General features: G+C 50.5%; 1 protein-coding gene and 1 long non-coding RNA gene across 3 annotated transcripts; both read left to right on the forward strand.

The window, feature by feature from the left end:
* The first annotated feature begins 15,697 nt into the window (after positions 1–15,697).
* LOC144369199 (uncharacterized) lies at positions 15,698–22,512 on the forward strand. 2 transcript variants are annotated; one of them, XR_013428681.1, is made up of 5 exons: positions 15,698–15,899; positions 16,136–16,341; positions 17,415–18,977; positions 19,143–19,373; positions 20,457–22,510. It is a non-coding gene; the product is annotated as an uncharacterized LOC144369199 (long non-coding RNA). The 2 variants fall into 2 exon arrangements; XR_013428680.1 differs by having other exon boundaries at positions 19,143–22,512.
* A 343-nt stretch (positions 22,513–22,855) lies between these two features.
* On the forward strand, positions 22,856–26,616 carry LOC144369200 (ral guanine nucleotide dissociation stimulator-like). Its single transcript, XM_078028386.1, has 4 exons — positions 22,856–22,974; positions 23,141–23,257; positions 24,232–24,346; positions 26,242–26,616. The coding sequence occupies exons 1-4, from the start codon at positions 22,900–22,902 to the stop codon at positions 26,448–26,450; spliced, it is 516 nt and encodes a 171-aa protein (XP_077884512.1). The 5' UTR covers positions 22,856–22,899; the 3' UTR covers positions 26,451–26,616.
* Positions 26,617–27,198: the final 582 nt, after the last annotated feature.

The raw sequence follows: 27,198 nt of genomic DNA on the forward strand, positions 1-27,198 counted from the left end.
CTTTGGAGAACTGATCTTCTCAGCTGGTCCTCTTTTTCACTGCACATTGGTGATGCTAGATTCAAGAGATCTCTTTCTGGCACCCTTTGTGTTTCATGCCTGAACTGTGCTCTGAAAGTTCTTGAGGAGAACAGCTTAGAAGTGCAGAAGTGAAGCTGTTTGTTGAAGCAGCTTCAAGTGGCACAAGCTAACTTGTTCTCAGTGAGCACATGGGGATTTTCCCTGGTTGAAGCAGTGTGAATGAGAATGGCTTCTCAGAGCTGGTAGGCATGTTTGCATTTGGCAAACTTTGCCATCTGTCACCCAGAGTTCCTTGCATGAAACCTACATTTCCAGTGTTTTCAGAAAGGTGTGATGAGTGGGTTTCCATGGAATTTTGTGGAATTGATCTTCTCAGGCAGTCCTCATTGCCTTCTCAAAATTGTTGATCCTGGTGCAAGGGCTCTCTTGTCAGCCAACATTGGATTTTGGGCCTGACCTCGGCTCTGAATGTACTTGCTGTACTTCCCATCTTTCCTCTCTCTGGTCCACTCCTCAGATCCCATCCTCCTTTCAATAGGGCCTCATCCAAGAAGCCTCCCCATGTGCCTCCCACTTGATTTCAACTTCTCCAGTGCACTTATTGTCTAAGCAGGGATTCCCAGGAGAGAGGGCTCTCCATTCTGCACACTGAAATTTCTCAGCAGGGAGGACTCCTCCATGCTTGGATGGCGGGGCTGCAATCACCTGGAAGGTGGAAATAGGAGGCTGGTGGTGTTCCTAGCCAGGATGCTGGTGATTGCAGTGCATTTAATCTATGGCCCTCAAGGAGGTTTATGCTGCAGATTTGTGTACTTCTGCATCTGTATGCACACAGTTCTTCATGTGGGGAAAAAAGCAATGTTCTCAAAGTTTGCTTTATATTATACTCAACTGGTAATTTACAAACCCCAGTGTCCCATCTTAGCCCAGAGCCATTCCATCAGCCCAGGGCCAGTGGGTGGTCCAGCGGTCAGTACTATGCACAGCTCCCAGGTGGCTCCAGTGTGTAGCTGAATTTGAGAGCCAGTGTACTGTAGGATTTGCTCTTGAGGTTAGAATTCATTGACTTCCTCTTATGTCATTTCACTGGTTCACGATATTCCTTGTCTCATGGACTATTCTGTGAAATCTTCAAGTTAGCCATCTCTGGTCATTTCTTCCATTTGATGGCACCTGGTTCAACAGCTTGTTGTTGGGTGGGGTCGGTCATGGGAAGTCCTGGGTCACAGAGAGGGACAGGAAGACCCTAATGTGGAATGGTGGTGTAGAGAGTAAGGGTGGGGCCAGAGCCCACACTGTGGTTAGGGTAGGGAAGGGATCTGAAGAGAGTACCTTGAAAGCGAGCTCTGGCTGCAGTTAACCAGGAATCAGGGCCTGGAAATGGAAGCCATGACAGGGCTTCTGACTAGAAAGGACACATCTTTCTGGGCTCAGTTGGAGGTCCATCGAGGCAGAGGAAAAGAGAGAGGATGCAGGAGAGGGGGATGGTCTAGATCACAGAGCCGCTCCGTCATCATATCTTAGAGAATGGATTTTTTTCTTCCAGTTGTTGGTAAATGCTAATTCCTTCACGTGTTACATTCACATCCACCTCGTCCATTGGAAAGGCTGCTCAACCACCACAGGCAGTGGTATCTTGGTGGATGTGTGCATTCTAAAAGGAGGTGAGGTTGGCGCCAATAGAGTGTGTGGGCGCTCAGGCATTGGCAAGCTTGCTTTGGAGAGTGAATCCTCTAAATGTTATTGGGCTGTTTTTGAAAGATCGTGTGGTTTGGCTAGACCTAGAATGCTTCCACACAATTTAGCATGGTGTATATTTTAGAGAGCATGATCACTGAGGGGCAGGTTGCTGGTGTGAAGCCGTGAGCATTAACATCTATCAAGTTTCTCACCTGGAGTTGGCTACCTACAACTGGTGACAGTGTTTTGCTCCTACGGAGCAATACTGAACAAGTCTCTGGGCCAGTAATCCATTGCTGAACTCCATCACTAACAAAAAGTCCCTGAGTGAAGGTGAGGACCAGAAGAGCCTGGGAACCACCTGACAGCAGCCCTGAAGTCCTGAGCTCTGGCACATCATATGCCAACTCAACTGGGTATCAACCTCTTCCTGGGCTCATTAGAACTGTGTGCTTCAACTTTCAGAAACAAATGCAGAATGACAGAATCTTCTCTGAGGACACTTTTCTAAGTCTTGTTTGCAGCACGTGTTCTAAGTCTTATTTGCAGCATGTCTTCACTGGAATGAGTAGTCATTTGGCATTCTGTTGTACTTAAAATTTCATGAGATTCTGTCGCTCCCACCTGACAGGTCCCTTTCCAGAACAATCTTGGGGCCCTGCTGCAGGGACACCCAGTGAGGATGCTCGAGGAAACCTTTCTGTCCAGGAAAGCGGTGGGGCTGGTGAGGGCTGGGGTCCTAGGGCGAGCTGGCTGCGGCTTTTTACCTGAAGTCCCCCTGTCCCGCCCCTTGATGATCCTCCTGGAGTCGGGCCCCAAGTGACTTCTCCCTTGGCAGCCTTTGGGAGGCACCGAGGAACTGTCTGGTGCCCTGTCCCTGAGGGCGACAGGGCTTTCAGTGTTTGCTGACTTGAGTTGTAAGGATTTTGTAAGGAGGACTCCAGCCCTCCACCTCTACCCGCAGACATCCAATGGATGGCTAAAGGCAGAATTAGAAGGGCAGCATCTCTGCCTCAATATATGGCCCATCCATCCCCTTTGCCTGAGTCACCTTGGATTTGTTACTGGACCCTGCTGGCTGCATCAGTGCCCACCAGCACAAGGAACAGGCAAAAAAAAGAAATAAAAAGGAAAAAATGAAGAACTTTGATCAAACTGGGGAGAAGCAGCCAGAAGGCTTGGAAGAAGCCCCTGACCCACAGAAGTGGTTACAGTTTATAGAAACAAAACCCAAGTGATCTACATCCGTGAATTTCCTTGGCCTGAAGAAAAGCAAAAATGGGAAAAACACAGAAAATGCCTAGGCAGATGGCCTGTGCCCAGGCTTGAGGAAGGGCGGGACCCATCTTAGCTTTCCTGGCTCCTGAGGTGGGAGTAGGGTTGCAGCCCGTCTCTATTTTCAGCAGAAGAAAGTTGCTCTTAATTCAGAATCCAGACCCCCACCCCCATGCAGTCTGTTTCATGTCCCAGAAACAAGGTCTGATTGATGTGCATCTGAGAGCCAAAGCAGGTGACACAGCTCTCCTGACAAGGCACCACCTGGCCAATCCAGGGAAGATGGACAGACCTCAACTGGTCAGGACCACCTGCTTTGGCAGCTGTGCAAAGCCCAAGCCCTTGCCCTCATTCCCCTCTCTATAAAAGCTCCAAGTCATTGTCACCCCCTGAAGACAGGCTAAGATGTGGGTCCCCTGCCTTCCCCGTGTGGCTGCACTGATAAAAGTTCCTTTCTTGCTGGGCATGGTGGTGCATGCCTGTAATCCCAGAGATTCTCGGGAGGCTGAGGCAGGAGGATCACTTGAGGTCAACCTTGGTGATTTTGTGAGACCCTCAGCAACGTAGCAAGACCCCTTCTCAAAACAAGAATAAAAAGGATTGGGGTGTACTCAGTGGTAAGGCACCCGGGTTCAATTCCTAGTCCTTTACCTGGAGCTGAAGCTCCCTGCCTCCTTTTCTTTTGCGGGTTAAAGCTTCCCCTGTGCATTCAGTCTCATTGGGCTTGGAGTTACCATTGACCCAACTCATAAGTTCCCATCTCTGGTATCTCCACCTCCTCTTGGTACTGGGGATTGGACCAGGGGCTCTGCCACTGAGCTACATCCTCAGCCCTTTTAATTCTTTATCTTAAGACAGTGCCTCAATAAGTTGCTAAACCTGGCCTCAAACCCACAATCCTCCTGCCTCAGCCTCCTGAGTCACTCTATCACAGGTGGGTGGCACTGTGCTCGGCCTGTGGTTGCATTTGGATGCAGTCCAAGCTGCTGCAGGTTTGAGGAATGTTCTGTGGGCATCTATATAACAGTACCTGAAGGGGGCGCCAGACCCTCTCGCTGTTTTTTTCTGTGGATGTCTGCCTGGCCTGCAGTGGGTTGGTCACAGGACATTCAGGAGAGATCTAGGGCACTGGGCAGTGCCCTCCATCCAGCAGGTGACCTGGCAGGAAGAGCCCTTGCAGCAGGGAAGTGGGGTGGCACTCTGTAGGTGAAAGCACAGAGCTCTCTGATGACTAGTGACTAACACAATGTGAAGCAGAAACATCCCATGAATTTCATGTTCAAGTACAAATCTGGCTAGGATGACTGGATGGCATTGCAATCTCCTGAAGGTCCTTCTTGGATTCATACAAAAAGAGAGAGCGAGGGACTAAGGGGCAGGAAGGAAACACAACTTTTTCAAACACTGAGATCTGGAGTCCAGCTCCTGCCATGTAGTCAGTGAATGAATAGATAATAATTGTTTTTATGGGACCATGTGACCTGGGGCTGCTCGGCTTCCTGTGGGCCCTCAGCATCCCTATGTATAAAGCAGGGGCACAGACCAAGGGTGCTGTCAGCTTTCTGTTGCTGTGACAAAGCATCCGAGAGAATCCCCTTAAAAGGAAACAGGGTTTCTTTTGGCTCATGGCTGCATAGGTCTCAGTCCATGGCACCTTAGCCCTGTTGCTTTGGGCCTGTGACAGCACAGTAGGACATCCTGGCAGCTGGAGCACATGACAGAGGAGGCTGCTCATCTCTGGGTAACTGGGAAGAGGGTGGGTAGGACTGGGCTGGGTCCCAATATCCCCCTCAAGGTCACACCCCTAATGATCTCATTCCTTCCAGGAGGCCCCACCTACTAAAGTTTCCATTATGTCCCAAGGGCCACAGGCTGGTGACCAAGCCTTTAGCACATGGGCAATGGGGACATTTGACATCCAAACCACAATACCAAGTGATCATTAGCTGGGGGCTAACCCCCGGTCTCCGGGCCAACCCCTCCCCACAGGCCAGGCCTGGGGAGATTGACTGCATTCTGCAGGACACCCACTGTAGGCAGCTGCCTCAGCCAACATGGAAGTCCTTAGCAGAGGCTCTTTTATTTCACGGGGGGTGGTACCAGTGATTGATCTCAGGGATTCTTGACCACTGAACCCCATCCCCAGCCCAATTTTGAATTTGATTTAGGCTCAGGGTCTCACTGATTTGCTTAGTGCCTTGCCATTGCTAAGGCTGATTTTGAAATTTTTGATCCTCCTGCCTCAGCCTCCCGAGGTGCAGGGATTCCAGGAGTGCACCACTGCGTTGGCCAAGGGGCTCCTTTTGGGCAGTGGGGTTTCCTTGGAGAGAAAGCTGACCCTGTCCTGGGGTCATCCCTGATTTGCCCACACAGCAGTGCTTTGTTACTTTTTCTTTTCTCTGGAGGGCAACTCAATTCATACCTAGTAAACATAGCCCCACAGGTTCTCTGATTAAGAATAGTGCAGAGCTGGGGGGCAGTGGTACATGCCTGTAATCCCAGACACTCTGGAGGCTGAGGCTGGAGGATGGCATGTTTGAAGCCAACCTTAGCCATTTAGTGAGGCTCTGAGCAACTCAGTGAGACTCTATCTGTAATGAAGTATTTTAAAAAGGGCTGGGGATGTGGCTCAGTGGTAAAGCACCCCTTGGTTCAACCCCTGGTACCAAAAGAGAGAGAGAGAGAGAAGTGAAGAAATAAGGGAAAACAAAACTCAAGCTAAGATCTTAACCCTGCAAACGCAGCTGGTAGAGAAACGTGTTGACTTCAGGGCTATGAGGATTCACCTCACCAAGACTCAGGTAGCAAATGCTCTCCAAACCTGTCACCCTCAGGGCTGGGTGAGCTCCGCGGTAGAGCACTTGCCTAGCATGTGCAAGGCCCTGGGTTCAATGCCCAGTGCGGCAACAAAAAGAATTTCAAAACCCCATGTGATCCTCAGGTCCAGGGAGAGCAGTCAGAGCAGCTGTCTGCCCCTGAGACTGGGCCTGGGAGGACTCACTGGGAGGATGCCAGGGGGCTCATCAAAGGTCCGGGGAATTGCCACCAGTGCGGCCAAGGTCACTCCTAGATGGCAAAATGAAACCTGTGAGCCACGTTTTCTGTGACTCTCAGGAATCCCTTCCACACCTCTGTCCTTAAAACAGGGAAGAGTAATAATGTCACTCAGTCCCTTTGTACTGCTGGGACCACAGTGGTCTTTAGAGGAGATCTCATGGCTGCCCTGGGTCACCCCCTGCTTCACATCCCCTTGGTGACCAGTGGTCTCTTCCCACCTGAATGCTGTCCAGACCCGACTCCTGGGGTGCAAGCCTTCCCCTCCACCCTTTACCAGTGCTCACCAGCTGCCCTGGGGCATGGGAGGCTGTGACCCAGGCTTGGGTAGGGCTTCCCCCTTAGCCAGAGCCGTCCTGAGAGCCCCAGGCTGCAGCCCCAGCCTGGAAGTGGCTGCCTGGAACAGAGCAGGAGGTTGCTCCCTGTGGCCCCTCTGGCCCCTCTCTTCCTCCTGTGGAAGGAGCATGTGAGGAATGGCTTGTCCTTAACCCTGTGCAGAAGCTTCCAAAGAAACCGCTTCAAAGCCCTGGAGCAGGGGAGGGTTTTGAAAGGTTTGTGGAGCCATCTGAGAAGAAATGGCAGAACTTCAGAGATGAACAAGAGAGCAGGAGTTCCAAGCCTCTTTCGATGGAGTTTCTAGCAAAACAGGATGTTGGTTGCAGGAGCCAGATGCAAGCCAGGCTCAGATGACCCCATGGAGTACCATCAGGCGACCAATGGCCACTTGAAAACTGTATCGTAAAAGAGCTTCCAGTCCTGAAGCGCAAACTATGCCAGGGGCCTCCAGGCTAAATGACAGAAGCAGGCACACAATGACACATGGCCTGTGACCTCACTCATGGAGAGTATAATACAGATGTACCATAGAAGTAGAAAACATTATTGTGACCAATATTTTCATAATGATGATTGTTAGGATGGCCTTTCATGTTGGTTGTGATAATTGACAGCTGTCATTTTACAAATAATGTTGATCAAACGCTCCCTCTGGGCCATGCTCTAGGCCAGCCACTCTACCTGCCTTGCCTACCTGATCCTCACAGTGTCCCCAAGAAGCCAACACAACAAACCAGAAAGCACAATGTCCCTGCTAGCAAGTGCAGGACCTAAGTCTTGAACCCAGACACAGAGACCAACCAAATTCAATGAAATATTTACTGGAATACTGGTAGAAATCTAGGAGAAGAGGCTGTGGCCTAGAAATGGGGAGGGTTGGCTTCAATCCTCAAAACCCAAAGCTGTCAAGATGGTTCAATTGACCATCCACGTTAGAAACTACTCTCCAACGAAATATGCCCCAAACATTGTCAAAACAGAGGGACCGATTGGGAGGAAATGGCAACCCAGTAGAATAGGAGGCACGAGGAGAAACACAGATGAGCACTATGCACGGGAGGAGGTCACTGGAACACAGCTGGCAAGAAGATGAACACAGGCTCAAATGATGTGTTTTATTTATTTATTTTTTACCCAAATTAAGGATGTTGATAATATGTGCTGGGAGGGGATAGGAAGATAAGCTTTTTTCATACACTTTGGAGGCACATTTAACATTATCCATGAAACTTAAAAAATGCACGAATGCTATGCTCCCTACAACACAGAAATTCAGGTCTTGGGACGTGCCCTGGGAAGCTCCCAGAAGGAAGTTCATTTCAATGCCGTGTTAAATTATAAGACGTGTACAATGCAATGGCCATTGGCAGGAAGTCTGTGGCCACAGTGAATAAGGAGGCACGTGCTGACTGCAAGTTCTTAGGACCTGTGGGTGGAAAGAAGACCCTGGACCACATGTTTCAGCTGTGGGACACAGACACAGCCCTGAACATAGGCTGGTCCAGCGGCACTGTGCATCTCTCCAGATCCACACGGTGTGGAAACCGCAGCCATCACTTGGCTTTAGGGACAGTAGCTGAGGTGATTTTCTTTTCTGAGAGATAGGGGACCACGGGTGACTCCCTAATAGACAGATGACCAGAGCCACCTCTGGGGAGAGTCTGGGCCAGGAGGTGATGGGAGAAGAGGAATTCGATCATCTGTTTCCATTTTTCTGTGATTTGGTTCAAGTGGTAAAGCGGTGCTATTTATTAATTAATGGATCAAATAGGTTCATCATTGTTTTAGAGTACAATTAGGTGCCTTCAAACTTTAGGCTACATGGGCACATTTGAGAACGGTTCCAGCCATTCTCTCATCCTTTGGGTCATTCCCCTCCTATGTCCTGTGAGACATTTTCTATGTGAGGCTTGAAGAAGAAGAAGAAGAGAATATTCTGTAAAGAAAACCTTATGATCTGTGCATTATAAAATTGAATGGGTTCATTCAGAAATCAGAAGTTCTATTGAAAGCTCTTTGCATGAGGCAAATAAAACTTATTTTTAGGCATCCTGGTGAAGACAAGGTTTTATCTTTTTGTCTCATGTCTGTGTTTTTCTTTTTATTTGTTAGAATGAAATCCATAGGTTGGCAGACCATTCTATCAGATGTGTACCTAGATGACATTTCAATTACCCACTTTTACATGGTAGACATTTTGTACATGAACACTGCCTGTCTGCAACTTTTTTTAAAACAGGACTGGGCTCAGGAGCCCAAATACCAATGTTAGCTGGAACATGTTCTCCAGTTTGGCCTATCTGTCAGTATTCCCTGAGGTCATCTGTTCCATGAGCTTCGTTACTCCTGCTCCCTCACCAGCTTTCATAGAAACCACATGCTGTCTATGAGTCAGAGACACCAATCTCACAACATAGCATTCTTTGAGTATCCAAAGTCCCACTTTTCACTTCGCCATGCCTGACATTGTCGGTAATATTTATCGGCAAATGTGAGATTTTCAAAGATCCAATTCTATGTGCTCCTTTCTCAAAGAGCCTTAGGCAGGGCTATAGCATACATAAATATGAAGGAAAGGCCTAGTTTTTAAAATGTCATCCATCGAATAGTTGACACACATCTGAGATATTTTTTTATTTTGGAGGAGGTGTTATTTAATAGGGAAATCCAACAGCTACATGATAGTGAAATGAGAAGTCTTGCATCCATTTTATTCTTTGTGATGATTTTGATGAGTAAGGATAAGATACTTCCTTGTTCCAATGAAGATGTTGCCCACTTCTGTGAATGGATGCACCGTGTCACCCACTACTTGCATATCTGCATGTTGTGCTTGACATTACCATCGTACTCGGCAGGTGGCAGAAAGTCAATACTGAAGTTCAGCTCTGGTGTTCTAGCAGCTGTGCTGCAGATCCTTGGTGTGCCACCTTGTGCAATCCATGCTGCTCTGTTCATGTTCCTATTGACGTCCTGGTGATGAGCATCATGGTCTCCTGGTCTTGAGAATGGCCAAGCATTTCTCTGTGAATGTGGAAGGTGGGCATGTGGAAGGCTTCAGGGAGGAGGGATCATTGATCATGTACTCTAATCCATGTGCCTGTTTAATGACCTGTTTTTCTTCTTGGGTTTTAAGGGAGACACTGCCCTCAAACACTTCTGTGCAGCTGGGAATGCAGGCTTCTGCTTCACCTTGAAGGAAGCATTCATGAATCCTTTCCAGAAGACATGAGAAGAGAGAGTGAGCCTCTGGTAACATGCAGGTTCCTTGCATTGCCCATGGGCTAGAGGAGAGAAGAGTTGCTTCATGAGATTTGATCCCCTTTTTCCTGAAAAGTTCCACACGGAGGTGAGTCCCCAGCATGTTTAGACATCATTTCAGACATCTTTGTTGATGGAAATGAATCACACCCCCTGATGATGTGGAAGAGCTGAAGATGGGTTTGCTATGAATTTTCTATTTCATTTCTCAGGGCCTGAGTCAAGCCAGCCATTGTGCTGTCAGCGCATGAGCTGCTGGTCAAATGTGAGGAAGTGGTCTTGCTTTATGAAAACACCATCCTGAGTCAGTGAGCCAGAGGCAGCCTGCAGTCCCTGTTTTCCTGTAAAGGCAGATTGCTGTGGATGGCCTCTGGCCTCATAATGCAGCCCTGCTCAGAGTAGGGGATTGAGGGTCCAGGCAGATCCCAGTTCCTTTTGACCTTTATTGCCATTGGGCCACCCCAGGGTCCTTGGACTCTACCTGGTCTTCTGGCCTGGGTCAGGGGATGTGAGGTTTGGAATCCCCCTCTGTGGCAGGATCCCAGGCCCCCCAGCCACTTGAGGGCAGCACATCCTTCCCTAATTGTGTTAGAGGGGGAGGATTCTCCCGCCCATCCTCATCCATGCTCATCCCTCATTTTGTAGCTTCGCACCTTAGGACCTTTATTCATTGACTTACGCTAAGATGAGTCAATCAGCAGTCTCCCAAGGGTTTACATTGTGGTAATTGACACCGAACATCTGTTTTGTAATTAAACCATTTTGGAGGACACAGTTGAGTGGCATTAAGCATGTTCATGTTGGTGTATAGGCGTCACCACCATGCATCTCCAGAAGTCACGTGGACATACTCTTGCCATCAATGCAGAATTCTAGTGCCCTTGAGGCCCAGGAAAAGAACATTGTACTTTATCTTTTTATGAACCTGATAATTGAGAATCTGAGATAAGTGAAATCCTACAAAATTTGCCTTTCTCTGGACACGATCATTTTCAAGGGATGCAGTTCACCCCCACTCGTGGGCATATCAGGTCCACTGCTAACTCTGCGGGTGTTTCAATTGCACTCTCGGTGACAGTGGTGACTGTGTGCACATGAGCTGTGTGTCCAGCTCAGATCCCAGGATCTAGGGTCTTTGGTTCCACGCAGCCTATAGGTTGCCTGTTCCTCCAGGTGTCTGCAGGCCAGTGGCACGAAGGCCCTGGGCCTGGTGGTTTCTTTAGGTGAGTGCAATACGTGTCCACAGTGTGGTGGGACATGATGGACTATAAATAGAAGCAATGCCTGGATACTCCTGGGATCTCAGTAGGCTCAGCCTGTGTGCTGAGAATTGTTGTGACCTCCTAATTAATGGAACCCCAGAATCCCAGAGAAAAGGGCAAGTCCAGAGCAGTGGAACCTCACTGTCTCTGAGAGAACTTTTGGGGTGGGGGGCCGGGATACATTGATGTGAGGACGCTGATGCAGAGTCACGTGCTCCGAATCCAGGTAGAGGTGCTCAGGAACAGCCTGGGCTGGCACGTGGGTTCCCCACCTGCACACCTGTGGAACATCTTGGGGCTCTGATTAGCACAGCAGCCTGACCACGTGAGGGCATCTGCTGTCTCTGCGTACAGTGAGCTGGGTTTTCTTCACGTCCCTCAACAATTCCACATAACACCAGCTCTGAACCCAGAGTCCTGGGCACTTAGTTGAGGCTCCATCAGCTCCCACCTCTCTCTACCTGACAGAGCCCTCCTGGCTCCCTCTGCACTCATTACATTGAAGATGAAACCCTGGAGGGTGGGACTTCCCGTCATCCAGAAGTTCCCAAACACATTCCACTGTTCCTGGAACTCAAATGTTTGGGGGGGCCACAAGCACCCTGGCATCCATGTGTGGGAACCATGGTAGTATAATCAAGAAACAGGAAGGAGAGGGGTTGGACTGATCAGTACAGATGGCAGGGCCTAGTACAGAGTGGAACGGAGAGTTCTCACCCGGGGTGATTGTTGTGATGTGCACAAATGCTCTGCTGGTGCTGGGGTGCCCGCATGGTTTCTGGGGTCTTGAAAGGCTACAGATGCCCACAGAGTGTTCTCAGATGCACAGTGGGAGGCCCGTTGCAATATGTACATGTGGAAGAAGTAGGAGACCCCCTTAGTGTGGAGGTGCCATCTAGAAGGCAGCCTCACTTCTCTGAAAAAGTTGATTGGAAAAAAAGGGTCCGTACCTGTGCCCAAAGGGCCATATATGCTCCTGGAAGTTGGTGGTGGAAATAGTTCTCCATCCATTAATCACTCCCTCACTCACTAATGTCCTTGTGTCCTTGAGAAAGGCTCTCCCTGTCCTGGTTTTCCTGAATAGAAATCCTCTTGCCTCTTGGGTGAATAGGGTTATGGGTTGTGCAGAGGGTGGTGGTTTACTGAGCATCTTAGAGACTGTCCTTTATGGAGCCTAATGATCCCAACTGGGGAATGAGGCCAGGGTCCTAACTGTGGTTAGTGTGAGGACACCATGGGTTCAGAGAGGGAAAGAAGGACAAGGGAATCTCAGATGTCCCTTCATGGCCCCTGGAGTTAGAGGACTTACCCCTTTGCACCTGGGATCAGGAGACCTCATTTCCTCGAGGACACGCACACTCAGACGTTAATCTTGAGTGTGGGTTCCTTTCTGGGGTCCAGGGCTGTTGTTAGCCACCAGGAATGACAGTGCTCTCCATGCTGAGTGGAGCCAGTTTTTGCCAGGAAAGAGCCCGTGGTCACGCCTTGTGCAAAGCACCCCACGCCAGGGGCTCCCATCCCTACATTCCTGTCCTGAAAGGAAACCACTCAGAGGCAAGGTGGGTCCAACCACCTCCCATGTGTTCACTCATCACTGTGTTCCAGCATCACCCCAGTTCACAGTCCTGATGGGATTGGATGTGGCTCAGAATGTCACCTTCATGAGCTCTACCCTGCCACAGCTGCAGTTCTGCAGTGGGAGAAACTCAAAACCTCAAAACACATGCACATGAAAGAAAAGAGCAAGAGCCAGAGCCCAAACAGGGCCACATGTGGCAAGGACAGCTGGAGTGCCTAGGTTGGGACTCAGAATTATGTCAGTGGGGTGGCATTGCTGCTGACACCAGCATGATAACAGAGAGCCAGCCCTGCTCATTTTGCGGAGCAGTGTGTTGGGGAAGGCAGAAGAAATTGAGAGGCAGGATTGAGTTTGGCCCTAGGAGGAGGTTGGGTAAAAGGCCAGTGTGAGTTGGAGGGCCTGGGCAGATAGAGAGAGGCCAGGGCACACCCCAAAGCCTGGAGACTGCACTTGATGTCCAGGGTTGTGAAACACCACCTCCCCTCTTACTCACAACTGAGAGCAAGGGGCATTGATGAGTTCAGTTTGTGTGTGGCTGCATCCAAGGTGGCTCGGCTAGGCACCTCTGTTTCCTTGACTCAGGAGGCTGGGAGTCCAGGCTCCACTGAGGCTGGGCTGGGAGGATCGGACTCTGAGTTTATGCCTGTGTTCCTGGTAGGATCCATGTTGGCTGAGCCTCAGTGTTTTTGCAATGAGAGGATGGGTGACTGTCATGTCTTTATCACAGGACACACTTGCTAAATGGATTTGTTTGCTCTGGGGAGGAAAGAGAGAGAAGGGAGTGGTGCTGGAGACAGGGATGCAGACAAGGGTCATAGACTTGGCATAACTCAGTCTTGGAGGTGATATCCCATCACCTGTACCCACTTCAATTCCCATGAATGCAGAGGCTGAGCCCCCTTGAGGTGAGGGGTGAACCGGTTCTGGGCAGCAGGATGCTGTGGTACCTCGGAGTCTCTGTGAGACCCCAACACTAGACACACTTGGCCCTTTTGAAATCTTAGGAGAAGCCTTGGGAAGTTGTATGGCAGAGGGGAGCAGCCTCTGCATCTCAGTCCCCTCCAACTTGCCATGGTGTAGAGAGGGAACTGCAGCCACGATGGGACGGACATTGGCCACGTCCCTGTGTGGGACACAGGCCTGATTGAGTTGGGGTGCATTCTTTGTCTCTGCCCTTCTTGTGATTGTCCCATCTCTACATTTGTGCTTTAGCCACCTGTGAGTCCCATCTCTGGTTTCAGAGAGAATAGAGGGTGTTATGGGCCAATAGACACAATAAACCCTAGAGATTAGATGCTACCCTACTTTCCAGAAAAGACTGGGCACACCATGAGTTGCACAATGATGGGACCAGGGTCCAAAAGCTGCTGAGAGGGAAGGACTGGTTGTGAATGCATTTTTGAAGGCTCCAAGCTGGAACTCTAGTGGCACCAAGCAGGGCAGATGCTGGTGGGGATGTTTGGGTAGTTGTTGGTGAACACCTGCGCACCTGAGATGTTTAGGCATGGAGGAGAAATCAGCAGCTCATAGGGCTTTTGAAAGTGGTCTTATGTGAAAAGAGGCTCAGGTATGGGCACAGGAAATGACATCATTGCCTTGACAATGGATCAAACAGAACATGGAACCCTGGTATCCAGGCACCCACTTAACTGACCAAGCCATCCGAGCTCATTTGGTTGGAGAAACTGGAGGGAGAAGGATGTTCTCCTGTGGTTGCAAACAATGCCGAGCCTCAGGCTCCCAGGAATCTCAGGGGGGCCAACTAGCCCTTTTGTGGATGCACTGGGTGAGGCTTCATCTTAGACGCCAGAGCCTCTGGCGATTGTCGCAGAGGAGCTCAAGAGTAACAGTGAGTAGCACAGGGCAGGTGAGCCCAGCAGGCCCTCTAGTCTGATCCCTGATGAATGGCCCAGGACTCCTATTCTGACTGTGTGTGTGTGGGTGTGTGTGGGTGTGTGTTTGTACTGATGGGAACTGTCCCATTGTGCTTTGACTCTAGTGTATTGGCACAAGTCATTTTTCTGTTTGTCACCATTTCCATTTTAAACCAACATTCTTGGTCCCAACACAGGGTGAAAATGATGAGAACACGGAGGAGCCCTTCAGGGTACAGAGCCTTGAACCTTACAGGCAGGACCAGCTTAGGAATGAGCTCCTGCCTGTCATTTGTGGGAGGAACCTACATTTCAGCGGCAACATGGGGTTAATCTCCTGGGATTCCATCCCCACCCATCAGGTGCTGGATCTCTTGTTCCCAAGGTAAGCACCAGACCACCAAGCCCAAGTGTGTAGCCCCCTCATGCCTGGGTCTTGGGGCTGCCAGGTACCTCTCAGGGACCCAAAGGTTTGTGATACCTAATGAGATAGAGGACCACACTCATAGCGGAATGTCAGTCCCGAATGGGACGAGTCCTGGAGGTGCCTGCCACAGCCTTGCAAGGGGAGTGAACTCCGCTCTCAGGCAGAGAAACCATCCTGACTCCAGCTGATCCACAGAGGTCCGTGGAGCAGTCCCCACACACTGGGCACCACAGCTCAATGGTGTGCACTGAGCTCATTCCCAGGTGGACTCAGCGAGGCCAGGTGGTCTTTCTGGTGTGATATTGGCTTTGTGAAGAACGTAGATCTGTGCCAGAGGCGTCTCAAAACTCAGGCCTTGGGAAAAGCACTTTTGGGTTAATAAAGACATGTTAATTTCCATAGTGGGACAGAGCATCCTAGCTGGGACATAGCTGGACAGGGGCTTTGGACATGGCGGCTCCCACACCCAGAGATATGTGGGAATCAGCAGTTTGGGCTCATTCACTGATGAACATGGAGAAAGCACCCACTGTGTGAAGACACGTTTCCAGTCACATTTCATAATTCATTGAAAAATAGGGTGCAAATGACTGCCATTGTGTCCCTTTTCATGGGGGTCAGCCTCAAACCGCAGGTGCCATGAGTACATATCCTACATGTGACTGCATCCCTGACTCCATGGGGCATAAGTGCACGTTGTCCTCTTCAGTGACTATGGTGGACCCCTGGACCAACTTCAACATGGAATGGGCTTGGGGTCAAGAGGGTGGGCTCCTGTTTCCAGAATAGGGACCTGCAAGGTGATTTGACTTGGGAAGGCTGAGGAAAGACTGCTCTCCCCAGTGTAGGGTCAGAGGTTTTCTCTGGAGGCCGTGGTGAAGGCAAGGCCAGGGTTTTGCTGACTCCACACCTTCCTCCCCACAGTGCCTCACCTTCCTTCCTGGGGACCTGGGTGAACCTCTACTCCGAGGCTTCCCATCAGCCTCCAGGCTTTCTGAGTCTGCAGCAGCTGCTATCCATGTGGCTCCTGCTGGGAGGCTTGAACCTGGAACACCAAGCACACCACCTCCTGGCCGCAATTGAAGATGGCAAATCAAGCCAGGCAAAGCCTGAGAGCCAGGCGGACTGTGGTGAGTACCTAAGGGTATATGAGGAAAGGTCCGACTGTTGTCCCACTGCAGGAAGTCTGTATGCCTGGTGTTGGGCTGGAAATTAGGACAAGCCTTTGTCCATTCAGGAAGTGACCCCAGTCTGCAAAGAGGTCCTGTGTGGGCCAAGGGCCTGAGTTCTTCCTGGCAGCAGAGGTATTGTCTGTCTGTGGGAAGGTCAGGGCAAGGCAGTCATGTTGGCATCTTTTCTCCTCTAGCTACAAGCTCAGTTCCTGTCACGGCTCCTCAGCCAACCCCAGAGCCAGAGCCTTCTCCCAGGGAAGGGGCAGAGCCGGAGTCCAGGACATCAGGGGTCTCTACTCGGTCCTCCCCAAGGCCCCAATATAACAAGCGGATGAGAGGCAGGTGCCTCATTCACGTCTACCTGGAAAAGGAAAGGACAACACAGTATAGGAGCATCCTGGTGAGTCTTCGAGCAGGGGAGTCTCCTGGGAGCCCACAGTGGGGAAGACCGAGTCCACAGCAAACACTTTGGACTAGGCCTGTCTTCTTGAACTGGAGCTTCTGGAAGGTCAGGAAGGAGAGCAGAAAGTGAGGAAGAGAGAGGCAGGAGAGCAGCAGCATGCCAGGTCTGGGTGCGAGTGGGCCTGCGTGTTTTGGGATGTGCAGGTCAGAAGTGCAGGAGTGAGTGCTGGGTTCAGAGGAGGTCAGAGAAATATCGAGGGTACAGGCCATCCTCTACTGACCTTGGTATTGAGGAGGAGTATATTGAACCGTGGAGGTTGAAGCACAGGAGTTGGCAGTCATTTTCTTGTGTGTGGGAGGGGATATGTTGCTGGTTGAAGGGAAGGGAGCCATTGTAGAATGATTAGGGTGGGTAGGTGTGGGTCACAGAGAACTGGGGGCCTTGGAGGGGCCCATTAGTGTCCTAGTTTGCATGTATGTGAATAGAGATTTAGCGGCTCTCTCTGCAGAATTTTCCTGGGTGTGGAGTATCCATCATGAGACTCTGGTGTCCACCTCCAGGGGAGCTATGTTGAACCACTGCACCTGCTGGGTCCGAACCTCCTGACACCCTAGCAAGCACTGACACTCTCGAGCCCAGCAGCTTCCATGCCTATCATTAAAGAGTCCTAGTGTGTGTTGTGCCCTGGCTGTCAGGACCAAAGCACCTAGGGTTTGTGCCTGGTCCACACAAAAATGCAGCTGCATCCCAGACCAGAGCAGGGATATGGAAGTGCACTGGACCATTCCTCCCATCTTGATGGGACTAGAGTGTGTCTGTACAAAGTCTTTTGGTCCTTATTCCCTTGTCCCTGTAGGGCATAGCAGGTTGAAGCAAAGTCTTGTACCAAGATTGGACTAGAGGCTCATAGGAAGACCCCCACATGATCACATGAAGGCCTCAGGTAGCAGGGTATCAAGATGGTGCCCTTGTGTTGAGAGCTCACTTGTCTCTGATTGTCCTTGAGCACTGTCCTCTGGGTAGCTACTCCCAAATTCCCTCTCTGATGAGCTTTCTCCAACCCTGCTCAGGTGACCTGCCAGGACAGGGCTCCAGTCATCATCCGCAGGGCCTTAGATGCACACTTGCTCCAGCAGGAGGACCCAGAAAACTACGAGCTTCTGCAAATTCTCTCGAACCATCAGAGTAAGTGGAACCATCAGAGGGTAGGGAGCAGTGAGTCACAGTGGGCTCACGATAACTGGGAGCCAGAACACAGTGTGCATTGACCCAGTGCCCAGGATGAGTATGGTGGGACTTGTGCATAAAACAAAGTGTAATGATGGGGCATAAATCTGCAGGTTCTTCATGTTCCCCAGGGGCTGTGGACCTGCCTATCATGTGTTCTTTCCTTGGCCTGAGGAGGCATTGCAAAGCTGTTATCCACAAGGGGCCAAGAAGAGAGGCTTCTTTGTCTTGTGTCAAAGAAGACAGACAACCACAGGGTGCCTATTTGGTGGCCTTTCCTGACCTAGATGAGTACATGAGAAAAGCAGTTCAATGAAGAATCATTTCTGGCTTCCAATCTTTCTATTCATTGCAAACTGAGTTTACTTAGGACCAGAGGCCATTTCTACAGAGAAGAGTGTGGTAGAATAGAACCCTTCACAGCTTGTAAACTCTTCTTGGAGAGAGAGAGAGAGAGAAAGAGAGAAAGAAGAAGAAGAAAGAGGAGGAGGAAAAGGAGGAGGAGGACGAGGAGGAGGAGGACAAGGATGAGGAGGACGAGGAGAAAGAGGACATGGAGGAGGAGAAGGAGGAGTAGAAAAATGAAAATAAGTTGAAGGAGGAGACCATGAATAAGAAGGTCAAGATGACTTTAAGAAGAAGCATGAGGAGAAGATGAAGAAGAACAAGAACAAGAAGGAGAAACACAAGCCGAACAAGAAGTATAACAATAAATTGATTAAAAATGTGAATGAGAATTAGACTCATGAGGAGAAAATGCAGAAGTGGGGAACTCAAGAGAAATATATATCTCTGGATGGCACAGCCCTGCTGTGGACATCCTCCACCTACGCTCAACACACCTCCAAACCATACCCCTCCAATTAGTGTAGCCCTGTATGAGTGGATGAATCCACTGGCAAGGTGGAGGCACCCACCATCAAGTGCTTTTCCCCAAACCCACCTGTGATCATTGCTGCAGTGGGGAGAAAAATTTGAACACATGAGTCTTGGGGGACCAATCTAGATACAAAGTGTAGCTGTTTGTCTTTGGTGGGTCCAACGTGAACTAAGAGGGTCTGGGGTACAAGGGGCTATTTCCTTGAAAGGTGTTCCTGTAGGGGACCTCCTGTGCATAGAGGGTCCTCAGGGAGGAATCAGTGGGGAGTCTTTGGTGCAACAGTAGCTGGATTCGGGGGCTCTCAGGTCTGTGTGTGAGACCTGAGCTGGCAGAGGCTCTCAGTTGTGGGGGATGTTGGGTAGTGTATTCCTTGAGTGTCACCTACCACGCCTCTGCCCCTGCCTCTCCAGAGCTGAGGATCCCTGCAGATGGAAACGTATATTACGCCCTGGATGGCAGAGTGGATTATAACTTTCTTCTTCGGGAAACAGCTGCCAGCAAGTTGTTTAAAGTCAAGCCAAAGGAGGTAAACAGCCACCTTCTTCAGTCTTTACTCCTGGCGCCACTCCACATCCTCGAAGGGGACAAGAACCTCAGGTTCTGGATGGATGTTGTAGAATGCCCACAGAGCCAATGCCAGGCTGGGTGGGGTGCAGGTGCTGGGCTTTGCTGATGTTGTCATCCCCCACAGTTCTTGCAGCCTTCTGTGGCAGTGGCATCCAGGATCCCAGCAGCTGTGATCAGCAGCTCTGCGGTGGCTGCAGGACCATTGCCCCAGGCCACCCAAACCAATGAGTGGTGCATGAGAAAAGTCACCAGTAGCAGCTCCTCACTGCTTCACTCCAGCGAGCAGGTGGAAGACAGCCGCTTTGTCCACGTCCTCCTAGAGGGTCAGAGCCTGAGGGAGACAAAGCGCATCCTGGTAAGCCCGACAGCAGGGCTGCCTCCTGGGTGTCCACACAGTGGAAGGCAGGAGACACAGCTAACCCTGGGGCTGTGGTGGGAAATTAAGAAGAGAGAGGTCAGTCTTAAGGGCTTGACCTGAGTGGGGAGAGCCTCAGCATGCCCAGCTGCAGCGGTGAGTGGGCCTGTGTATTGTGGGTTTGGCAGGCCAGAAGTGCAGACGAAAGTGCTGTGGACAGATGAAGGCAGAGATATGTCCAGGGTGCAGGCTGCAGTGCCTAGAACTTGGTATTCTCAATGAGTGAGGTTGGAGCAGAGGAACTGGCAGTGACTTGTCAAATGTGTAGGAGGGGGTGTGTTCCTGGTGGCAGGAAAGAGAACCTCCTTAGCATGACTAGGTGTGGAAATGTGGGGTCGGGATCACCTGGGGGGTCATGCCACAGCTTCGGAATGTCAGTCTTTGCATGTATGTAAATACAGAACTAAAGGGGTTCTTGGCAGAATTTCTATGGATGTGCAGTAGACACGCTAATGCTGCAGGTGTCCAGCTGCAGAGGAGACATGTTCAGTGACTGCCAGTGCTGAGTCAAGTACATCATTAGAACCAGACCCGCACCGAGCTTCCAGAGCCCAGGGCCTCTCCAGGCTATCATGAAGCACTCAAGTGCACACTCTTGTATCTGAGTCTGTTTTGTGTAGTGGCAGTCAGGACCAAAATTTTCAGTGCATCTGCCTCTTCCACCCACAAAGGCAGCCTGCATCCCAGAGCACACTTGGTGCACAGATCCCTGGCCCATTGCTGTCATCTCAATGAGATGAGAGTGTGTCTGCGCATAGGCAGTTTGGTCCTTTGACCTGAGTGGAATGTGGCTCCCCAGGGAGAGGGGAGATGGAAGGTACAGGCAGATATTTGTACCAGGATTGTTCTAGTAGCACGTTGCAAGAACCCAGGGGGTATATGGAGGACACACTCAGGTAGCAGGATAACAAGATTGTGCCCTTGTATATGTAGCTGAGATTTCTCCTGAATGTTTGACCACAGTCTTCTGGGTAGCTCCTCTAAAATCCATTCTCTGATGACATTTGTCCCACCCTGATCTAGGTGACGTGTCAGGAGAGGGTGACAAGCCTCACCCGCAGGGCCTTGGACCAAAATTTGTTGCAGCATGAGGATGTGGACAACTTTGAGCTGCTGAGAATGATGTCTCTGCATGAGAGTAAGTAGGACAATCAGACAGTGGGGAGACATGATCCACAGTGGGCTCAGGATAACTCACAGCCAAGAGAAAGTGGGCCTTGGCCCTAAAATAGCCAGAGTGTGGTGGGCCTGGTGCAGGAAACCAAGTGCAGTGATGGGCGTGTCCAATGTGGAGGTGTTCAGTGCGGCCCCAGGGGGCTGCTGGACCTCCCTAAACGTGTTCTCCCCTGGACCTGGTCTGGCAATGCAAAGCTAATATCGATGAGGGCAAGGCAGAGAGAGGCTCAATCCATCATCAGTTTGGTTTATGGCTCACTGATAAGGATGCCTTCAAATGAAGAGGAGCAGAGCATGGGTCCTGATTGGATCAGCATTGCTATGGACGGAAGCCGCACAGGTCCCAATCCATGGCCAGGATATGAGAAGTCCTGCCTACTCAAGAATGTCAGGATTGCAGCAACTGGGAACAGGACTCAGTGAAGAGGAAGTCAAGGCCAGGGGACAGCCTGTTTGGGTTCTTTTTGGAACAATTCCAAGTCCTCTGTGCCTGGGTGCCCATCTCCTGAAGATATCAGAATGGCCAGGGTATTATTCCTTCCAGCAACAAAGAAGGGCATCTGAAGAACAGAGGCCACAATGCTGAGCTGTCCACAATGCCAGTGCTCTTTCCTTTCTTGTGAGCCCGACACTCCTAGCCTCCACCATCCCAGCCTGTCCACAGTAGAACCCACCATCTGTCGAGCACGTAAGTGAGTTTTCCCATTTTCACACACCGCCTCATTTGAGTTGGCTCTGTCTCACACATGAGGAAGACTGAGGTGCAAGGAGCTGGGCAAGGGGCAGTGTCTGCGAATCTCAGGGCCTTGGGAGGCAGTGCAGGGGGATGGGGATTTCCAAACAGCCTCAGAAACTTAGGGAGACCCTGTACCCAAGTCAAAAGGCCTGGGAATGGTCTCAGTGCTTAAGTGCCTCTGGTTTTATCCCTAGTAAAAAAATAAGCCAGTCAAAAGGAATTACCAAACCGAGAATCTACAAAGGTGATTTCAGAAACAGACTTTCAACCCAAGCATCAGTTGAGAGCAGGCTCCAGACCAGGGGAGCTTTGTGTGTAACAGACGTCAAAAGGGAGGACTACGGGGGGCCTGGAACCCACTAGGTGTGATGGCATCTATGCCTTATGGCAGGAGGGTGGCAGTGATGCTGGCCCTCTCCTAGATTTTGGAAACCTTGTTTTCATTGGGGAAGCTTTATGGAGGTGGAATCTATTTTAGCAATCCTGGTCCAGATGAGGTGCTGACTACCACAGGTAGAAGCCTATCCAGAATGCGGTGTCTGTTATTCAGTCTTTCCTGACTGTGACAATGACAAAGAAAGGAAGTCACTTGTCTTCGGTCTTGGTTTCACTCCTGGCCATTGATTGAGAACTGATTTCATCTTGGACTACTAAACGGAGGCTGCATCTGGGCAGAAGAGTGTGATAGATTTGAACTCCTCAGGACGCCCCACCATTGCCAGAGAAAGAAGGAGAAGGAGGAGGAGGAGAAAGAGACACTCCTGAGTGGGGAGAGGATCACACGATAAAGAGCAGGAGGCAGAAGAAGAAAAAGAAGGAGGTGAACAGAAGGAAGGGTGGAGGGAGATACACAAGAAGAAGAACAAGAAGGAATCATGTAAGAACAGGAAAAAGACCCAGAAAGAACTACAAGAAGATGCAGGACAGAAAGAAGAGCCAGAAGTAGAACAAGAACCAGAATAGAAGTACCAAGCAGACAGCTCCTGATGAGAAACAAGGGGAAGGAGAGCGATCCTAGAAAACAATAGAGTTCTCCAGGGCACCACCCTGCTCAAGTCCTCCCATGTCCATGCCCAACACACCTCTGATGGATACCACCTCCCCTCCGTGTATTCATCCATGAGTGGATTCATCCAGGGCAAGGGGATGAATTCCCCCACCATCCAACGCTTCCCTGAATGCCCATGTGTGAGCATGGCTGCCCTGGGGAGAAAGGCCTAAGCACAGGAGCCTTTGCCAATCCTGATGCAGATCCTGGCAGTGTCCCTTTGGCAGATCCAACCTGCACTGAGAAGTTCTGGGCCCAAGGTGCTGTTTCCATTGCCAGGTGCTCTTTTGGTTTAGAATCCTGTACATCATCTTCTCCAGGGAAGAATCACTGAGGGAGTCTTTGGTGGCACTGTAGCTGGATAGGAGGGCTCTCAATTCTGGTGCAGGCTCGCCCTGGCGGAGACTCTCAGGGGTTGTGGGTGTTTTGTGGTCTAATCCTTGAGTGCCACCTAACAATTCTCTCCACTTTGCTCTGCAGAAATCAAGGTCCCTGACCACTCACTGATGTATCTGTCCATGAATCCACAAATCAAATATTATTTCATCGTGAGGAAACGCCGCGAGGTCAAGGGAAAGGAGGTAAACACCTACCTTATTCAAGCTGTACTTGTGCTGCCATTCCACTCCCACCTGGGGAAATGAGAAGCCTGAGCACCTGGACATATGTGCTAGAAGCCCATAGAGCCAACTGACAGGCTGGGGTGGCTTTCTGTTTCTGGGTTTGCTGATGTTCCATCCCCCACAGTTCTCAGAATCAACCTGCAAGTCCTCCAGGCCGCTTTCCCACAAGCAGGTGGGAGACACCTGCTTAATTCGTGTCCACTTAGAAACACAAAGTCCAAAGATGGCCAAGACTGTTTTGGTAAGCCTGGGAGCAGGGGTGTCCCCTGGTGCTTACACCTGGGTGGGGAGCAGACACTGGTCCAATACCATGAACTACTCATGCCCTCTTGAATTTGGAGCTTCTGGATGATCAGGAGGATAGATGGGAATCAAGAAGGAAGAGGTCAGTGTGAAGGGCTGGAGCTGAGATGAGGGAGAGCAGCAGCTTGTCCACCGCCATGTCTGAGGGAGTCTGTGTGTCAGGTGGCAGCATGCAGTCCAGAAGGGCAGAGGCAGGTATGGGTGACAGATGAGAACAGGCCAGGACCTAGGTTGCAGGTTCCTCTGTATGGGATGCTGGCCTCTATGGAGCAGGACACCAGTATGAGGTTCTGCATGTTCCTTGAACAAGGAGCTGAGAGGGTCTCTCTGCAGAGTCAGTATGGATGTGGAGCAAGTACACTAAATGTCCAGGTAACCCAATGACCACCCTTGGCGGAACAGGTGCCCTCGAACACCCCAGCCAGCACTGAGCCTCTGGAGGTCAGGAGCTCTCATGGCTATCTTTCGTCACTCCTGTGTGTGGTCATGTTCCTGGGTCTGATTTGGGCCCTGGCAATCCAGACCAAAGCCTCTAGGTTTTGTGCCTAGGCCATTCCCAATGCCGCCTGCATCCTCGGGCAGACCTAGGATCTTGGAGGCTATTGTCCCATTCCTCCCAACTTGTGGGATGAGATTGCATCTGTATGCAGGTAGTGGGGTCCTTTCACTTGGAGAGAAGTGCAGCTCCACAAAGAGCAATGGCAGGTCCAGGAAGTCCTATGTACAAGGATTGGGCTAGTAGCCTATGGGAAGAGCCCACGCGATGAGCAGGAGGTCAGCCTCAGGTAGTAGGGTCATGGATGTTGCCCTTGTATTTAGAGTGGAGGTGCCTCCAGAATGCCCCTGCCCACTGTCCTTGAGTAGTCACTTCAAGGCCCATTTCCTGAAGGCCTGTCTTCCATGCTGCTCCAGGTGACCTGCCACGATCGGGCTCCTGTCGTCATCCGCAGGGCCCTCGAGCTACACTTGCTTACTCAGGAGAAGCCGGAGGAATATGAGCTGGGCCAAATCATCTCTCACCGTCAGAGTAAGTGGGACAATCAGATGACAGAGAGCAAGGGTCAGGATGTGGACTCAGGTCGACTCTTAGCACCAAAGAGCATTCTCTGACCCCCAAGAACACTCCAACAGGGTGTGTTGGGCTCGTGCACAAAGCCAACTGCACTTCTGCTGGTGTAAGCTCTCCAGGTGTTTTGGTATACCCCAGTGGCTAGTGCGGCTCCCCACCAGGTGCCCTGCCCAGGACATGAAGACGCATGCAAAGCTGACATCATTGAGGAGTGAGGAGGAAAGCCTCTTTCCAGGAGCAGTATGGTTCTGTGGTCTGAGATAGGAGTGGTTTCAGAGGAACATGGGAATGCATGGGCTAAAGATGGAACTGGCATTTTGTGGACTGAAGCAGTAGGATTGAAAGCCTTCTGTGTGACCAGAAAACCACTGCCTGGGCAGAGCATTGCCAAGATTCTAGCAAGCAGTAACAGGATGAAATTGGGAAGAAAACACAGCCTGGGAGACAGCTTGAATCATCTGTTTTTGCATCAATTCCATGGTCTTCCGCACCTGAGTCCACTAGCCAAGGAGTGATCCCAAAAGCCAGGTTATGATCCCTAACTAGAGTCAGATGAGGGCTTCCTGAGCACGTAGCCACAGAGCTCATCTGATAATAATGTCAGCGCTTTTTCATTGGTTGGTTGGTTGGCTTTTGTGAGCCAAACACCTCAGCAGCCATTATCCCAGCCTATGTACGCTGAAGACCACCATCCCAATGAGTTCTAGGATCACTTGTCTCCTATCTTAACCTTCTGTTAGGTTAGTAGAGTCTATGGAAGAGGAAGTCTGTCTGGGGCCTTGGTAGCCTAAGAAATTCATAGCAGAGATCCCCACATCCAACCCAGAAGGGATAGAGAACAGGCTCTAGGTTAGAGGAGGGCGACAGGAAAGAGGTGTTCAGAGGAAGAAGAAGCTGGCTGTTGTATTCCCCCACTTGGGGTCATGGCACCACTGGGCCATACACCATGTCGGAGGGAAGCAGTCCCTTTGCTGGTCTTTGGAATCATTGTTCTCAGGAGGGCAGCATTTGGAATGTGGCCTCCATTCTCAGAAGCCTGGTTCACATGGAAGCAGGCTCCACCAACGCAGAAGCGTGGCTCTAATGTGGTATCCGTGCTGGTCAGCCTGTCCTCACCGTGGCCATACTTGAGAATCCTAGGCCTTTTCTCTGGGTTTCACAACTTTCTCTTTGGTTGTGCACTGAGGCTGTCCATAAAGCTCTAGTGTGTGGCAGTGGAGAGCTCCTCAGCCCTTGCCACAAAGGCATAGACTGGGAGAGAGAGAACAAGGCTGGGAGAGAGGGAGAGAGAGAAAGACGGAGAGGAGAAGGAGGACCTCTACTTGGAGAATTGAGGATTCAGTGGAGCCAACAGGGACAAGGTACTGGTGCCCAGGGCGCACTCCTGTTTAGGTCTTCCTCCAAGCATGCTCAACCTTTCTTCCAGTCCCTCCCACCTCCCAGTAGTGTATTCATCTTGAATGAGAATTTCATGTTGACATCAGAGCACTCACCATCCAATGCTTCCTTCCAAACCCACCTGTGAAGATGGCTCATGTGGGGTCTGAATCTTCGGCACTTTTGTGGGAGATTTCAGATGCAAACCCTAGTGGTGTGCTTTGGCAGACGCAAGAGGACCTGGGATGTTTTGGAGTCCAAAGCCTTTGGTAGGAACAGACATTAGGTCTGTTGAAGTGCTCTGCCTAGTTCTTCCTCAGGGAGGACTGTGGAGGCTGTCTTGTTGGTATTGGTGCTGAATTGGAGAGCTCTCAGGTGTGTGGCTCAGTTCGTTTCTGGCACAGGCTCTCAGATGTTGGGGTGTCCCAGGGAGCACCTCCTGAGCCACCTTATTTTGTACACCCCTCTCTCCCCAGAGCTGAGGATTCCAGCGCAGGCCAACGTATTTTACGCAAAGAACCCTCACACGAAACCCAACTTCGTGCTGAGGAAAAGGAGCCTCTCCCAAAAGAATGATGAGTGGATCCAGCCTCAACCTCCCTCTCGTCCTGCAAAGAAGAAGGCTGCAGCCCTCCTGAGGATGCTTGCAAAACCATTCTGCTGCTGTGTGCCTGGGCGGGGCTGAGGCAGCCCAGGAATATTTACATTGATTACTATTTGCTTCAAAGTTTGAATCTATAGTTTGCCATTGTCTTTGACCTTGTTTAGTAACACAGTTGTTACTCTATCCTGTATTTGTTGTTCCCATTAATATATTATTATTTTAAAATATATATGTTTTTGTTACCTGATCTACTGTGATGATTTGTTACCTGATCTACTGTGATGGTTTTTGGTCAAAATTGTGCATTTGATGATAATGAATGCCATGCATTTAGGAACCTGTAGACTCTAGACAATGAATGAATGTCTACTGTTGCATGGACTGGTCTGCAGAGTCCTGTAGCATTTGAGCTTGTGTGAGGGCTTCATAGGGCTTGCAAAAAGTCCGGGTCAGATGGTCCTGCATGAAGCTTAGCTCCTAGTGGTCTCCTCTACAGCATAAGGGCCAAGGAGAAACCCACTTCCACACAGAAGATGGGAAGCTACCTTATGAAGGTGATCGTAGGTGTGGGACCCTCTTGCTAGGACCCTTTTTCTATTGGGCCAAAACTGTGCTCTGAATGTGATTGCTGAGAAGAGCTTGGAATTTCCTGATTGAAACAGTTCATGCAAGCTGCTTCCACTTGCAGGAACAAAGTGTGTTCTCGTTGAGCACTTTGGGGTGTCCCAGGTTGCACTAGAGTGTGTCAGAAGCACTTGTAATGATTGGCATTCACGGTTTCACATTGAAGCCTCTGTGCCATCTGTCAACCACTGATGGCGGCAAGTGG

The sequence above is a fragment of the Ictidomys tridecemlineatus genome, chromosome 12, assembly GCF_052094955.1.
Source record: "Ictidomys tridecemlineatus isolate mIctTri1 chromosome 12, mIctTri1.hap1, whole genome shotgun sequence".
NCBI lineage: Eukaryota > Metazoa > Chordata > Mammalia > Rodentia > Sciuridae > Ictidomys > Ictidomys tridecemlineatus.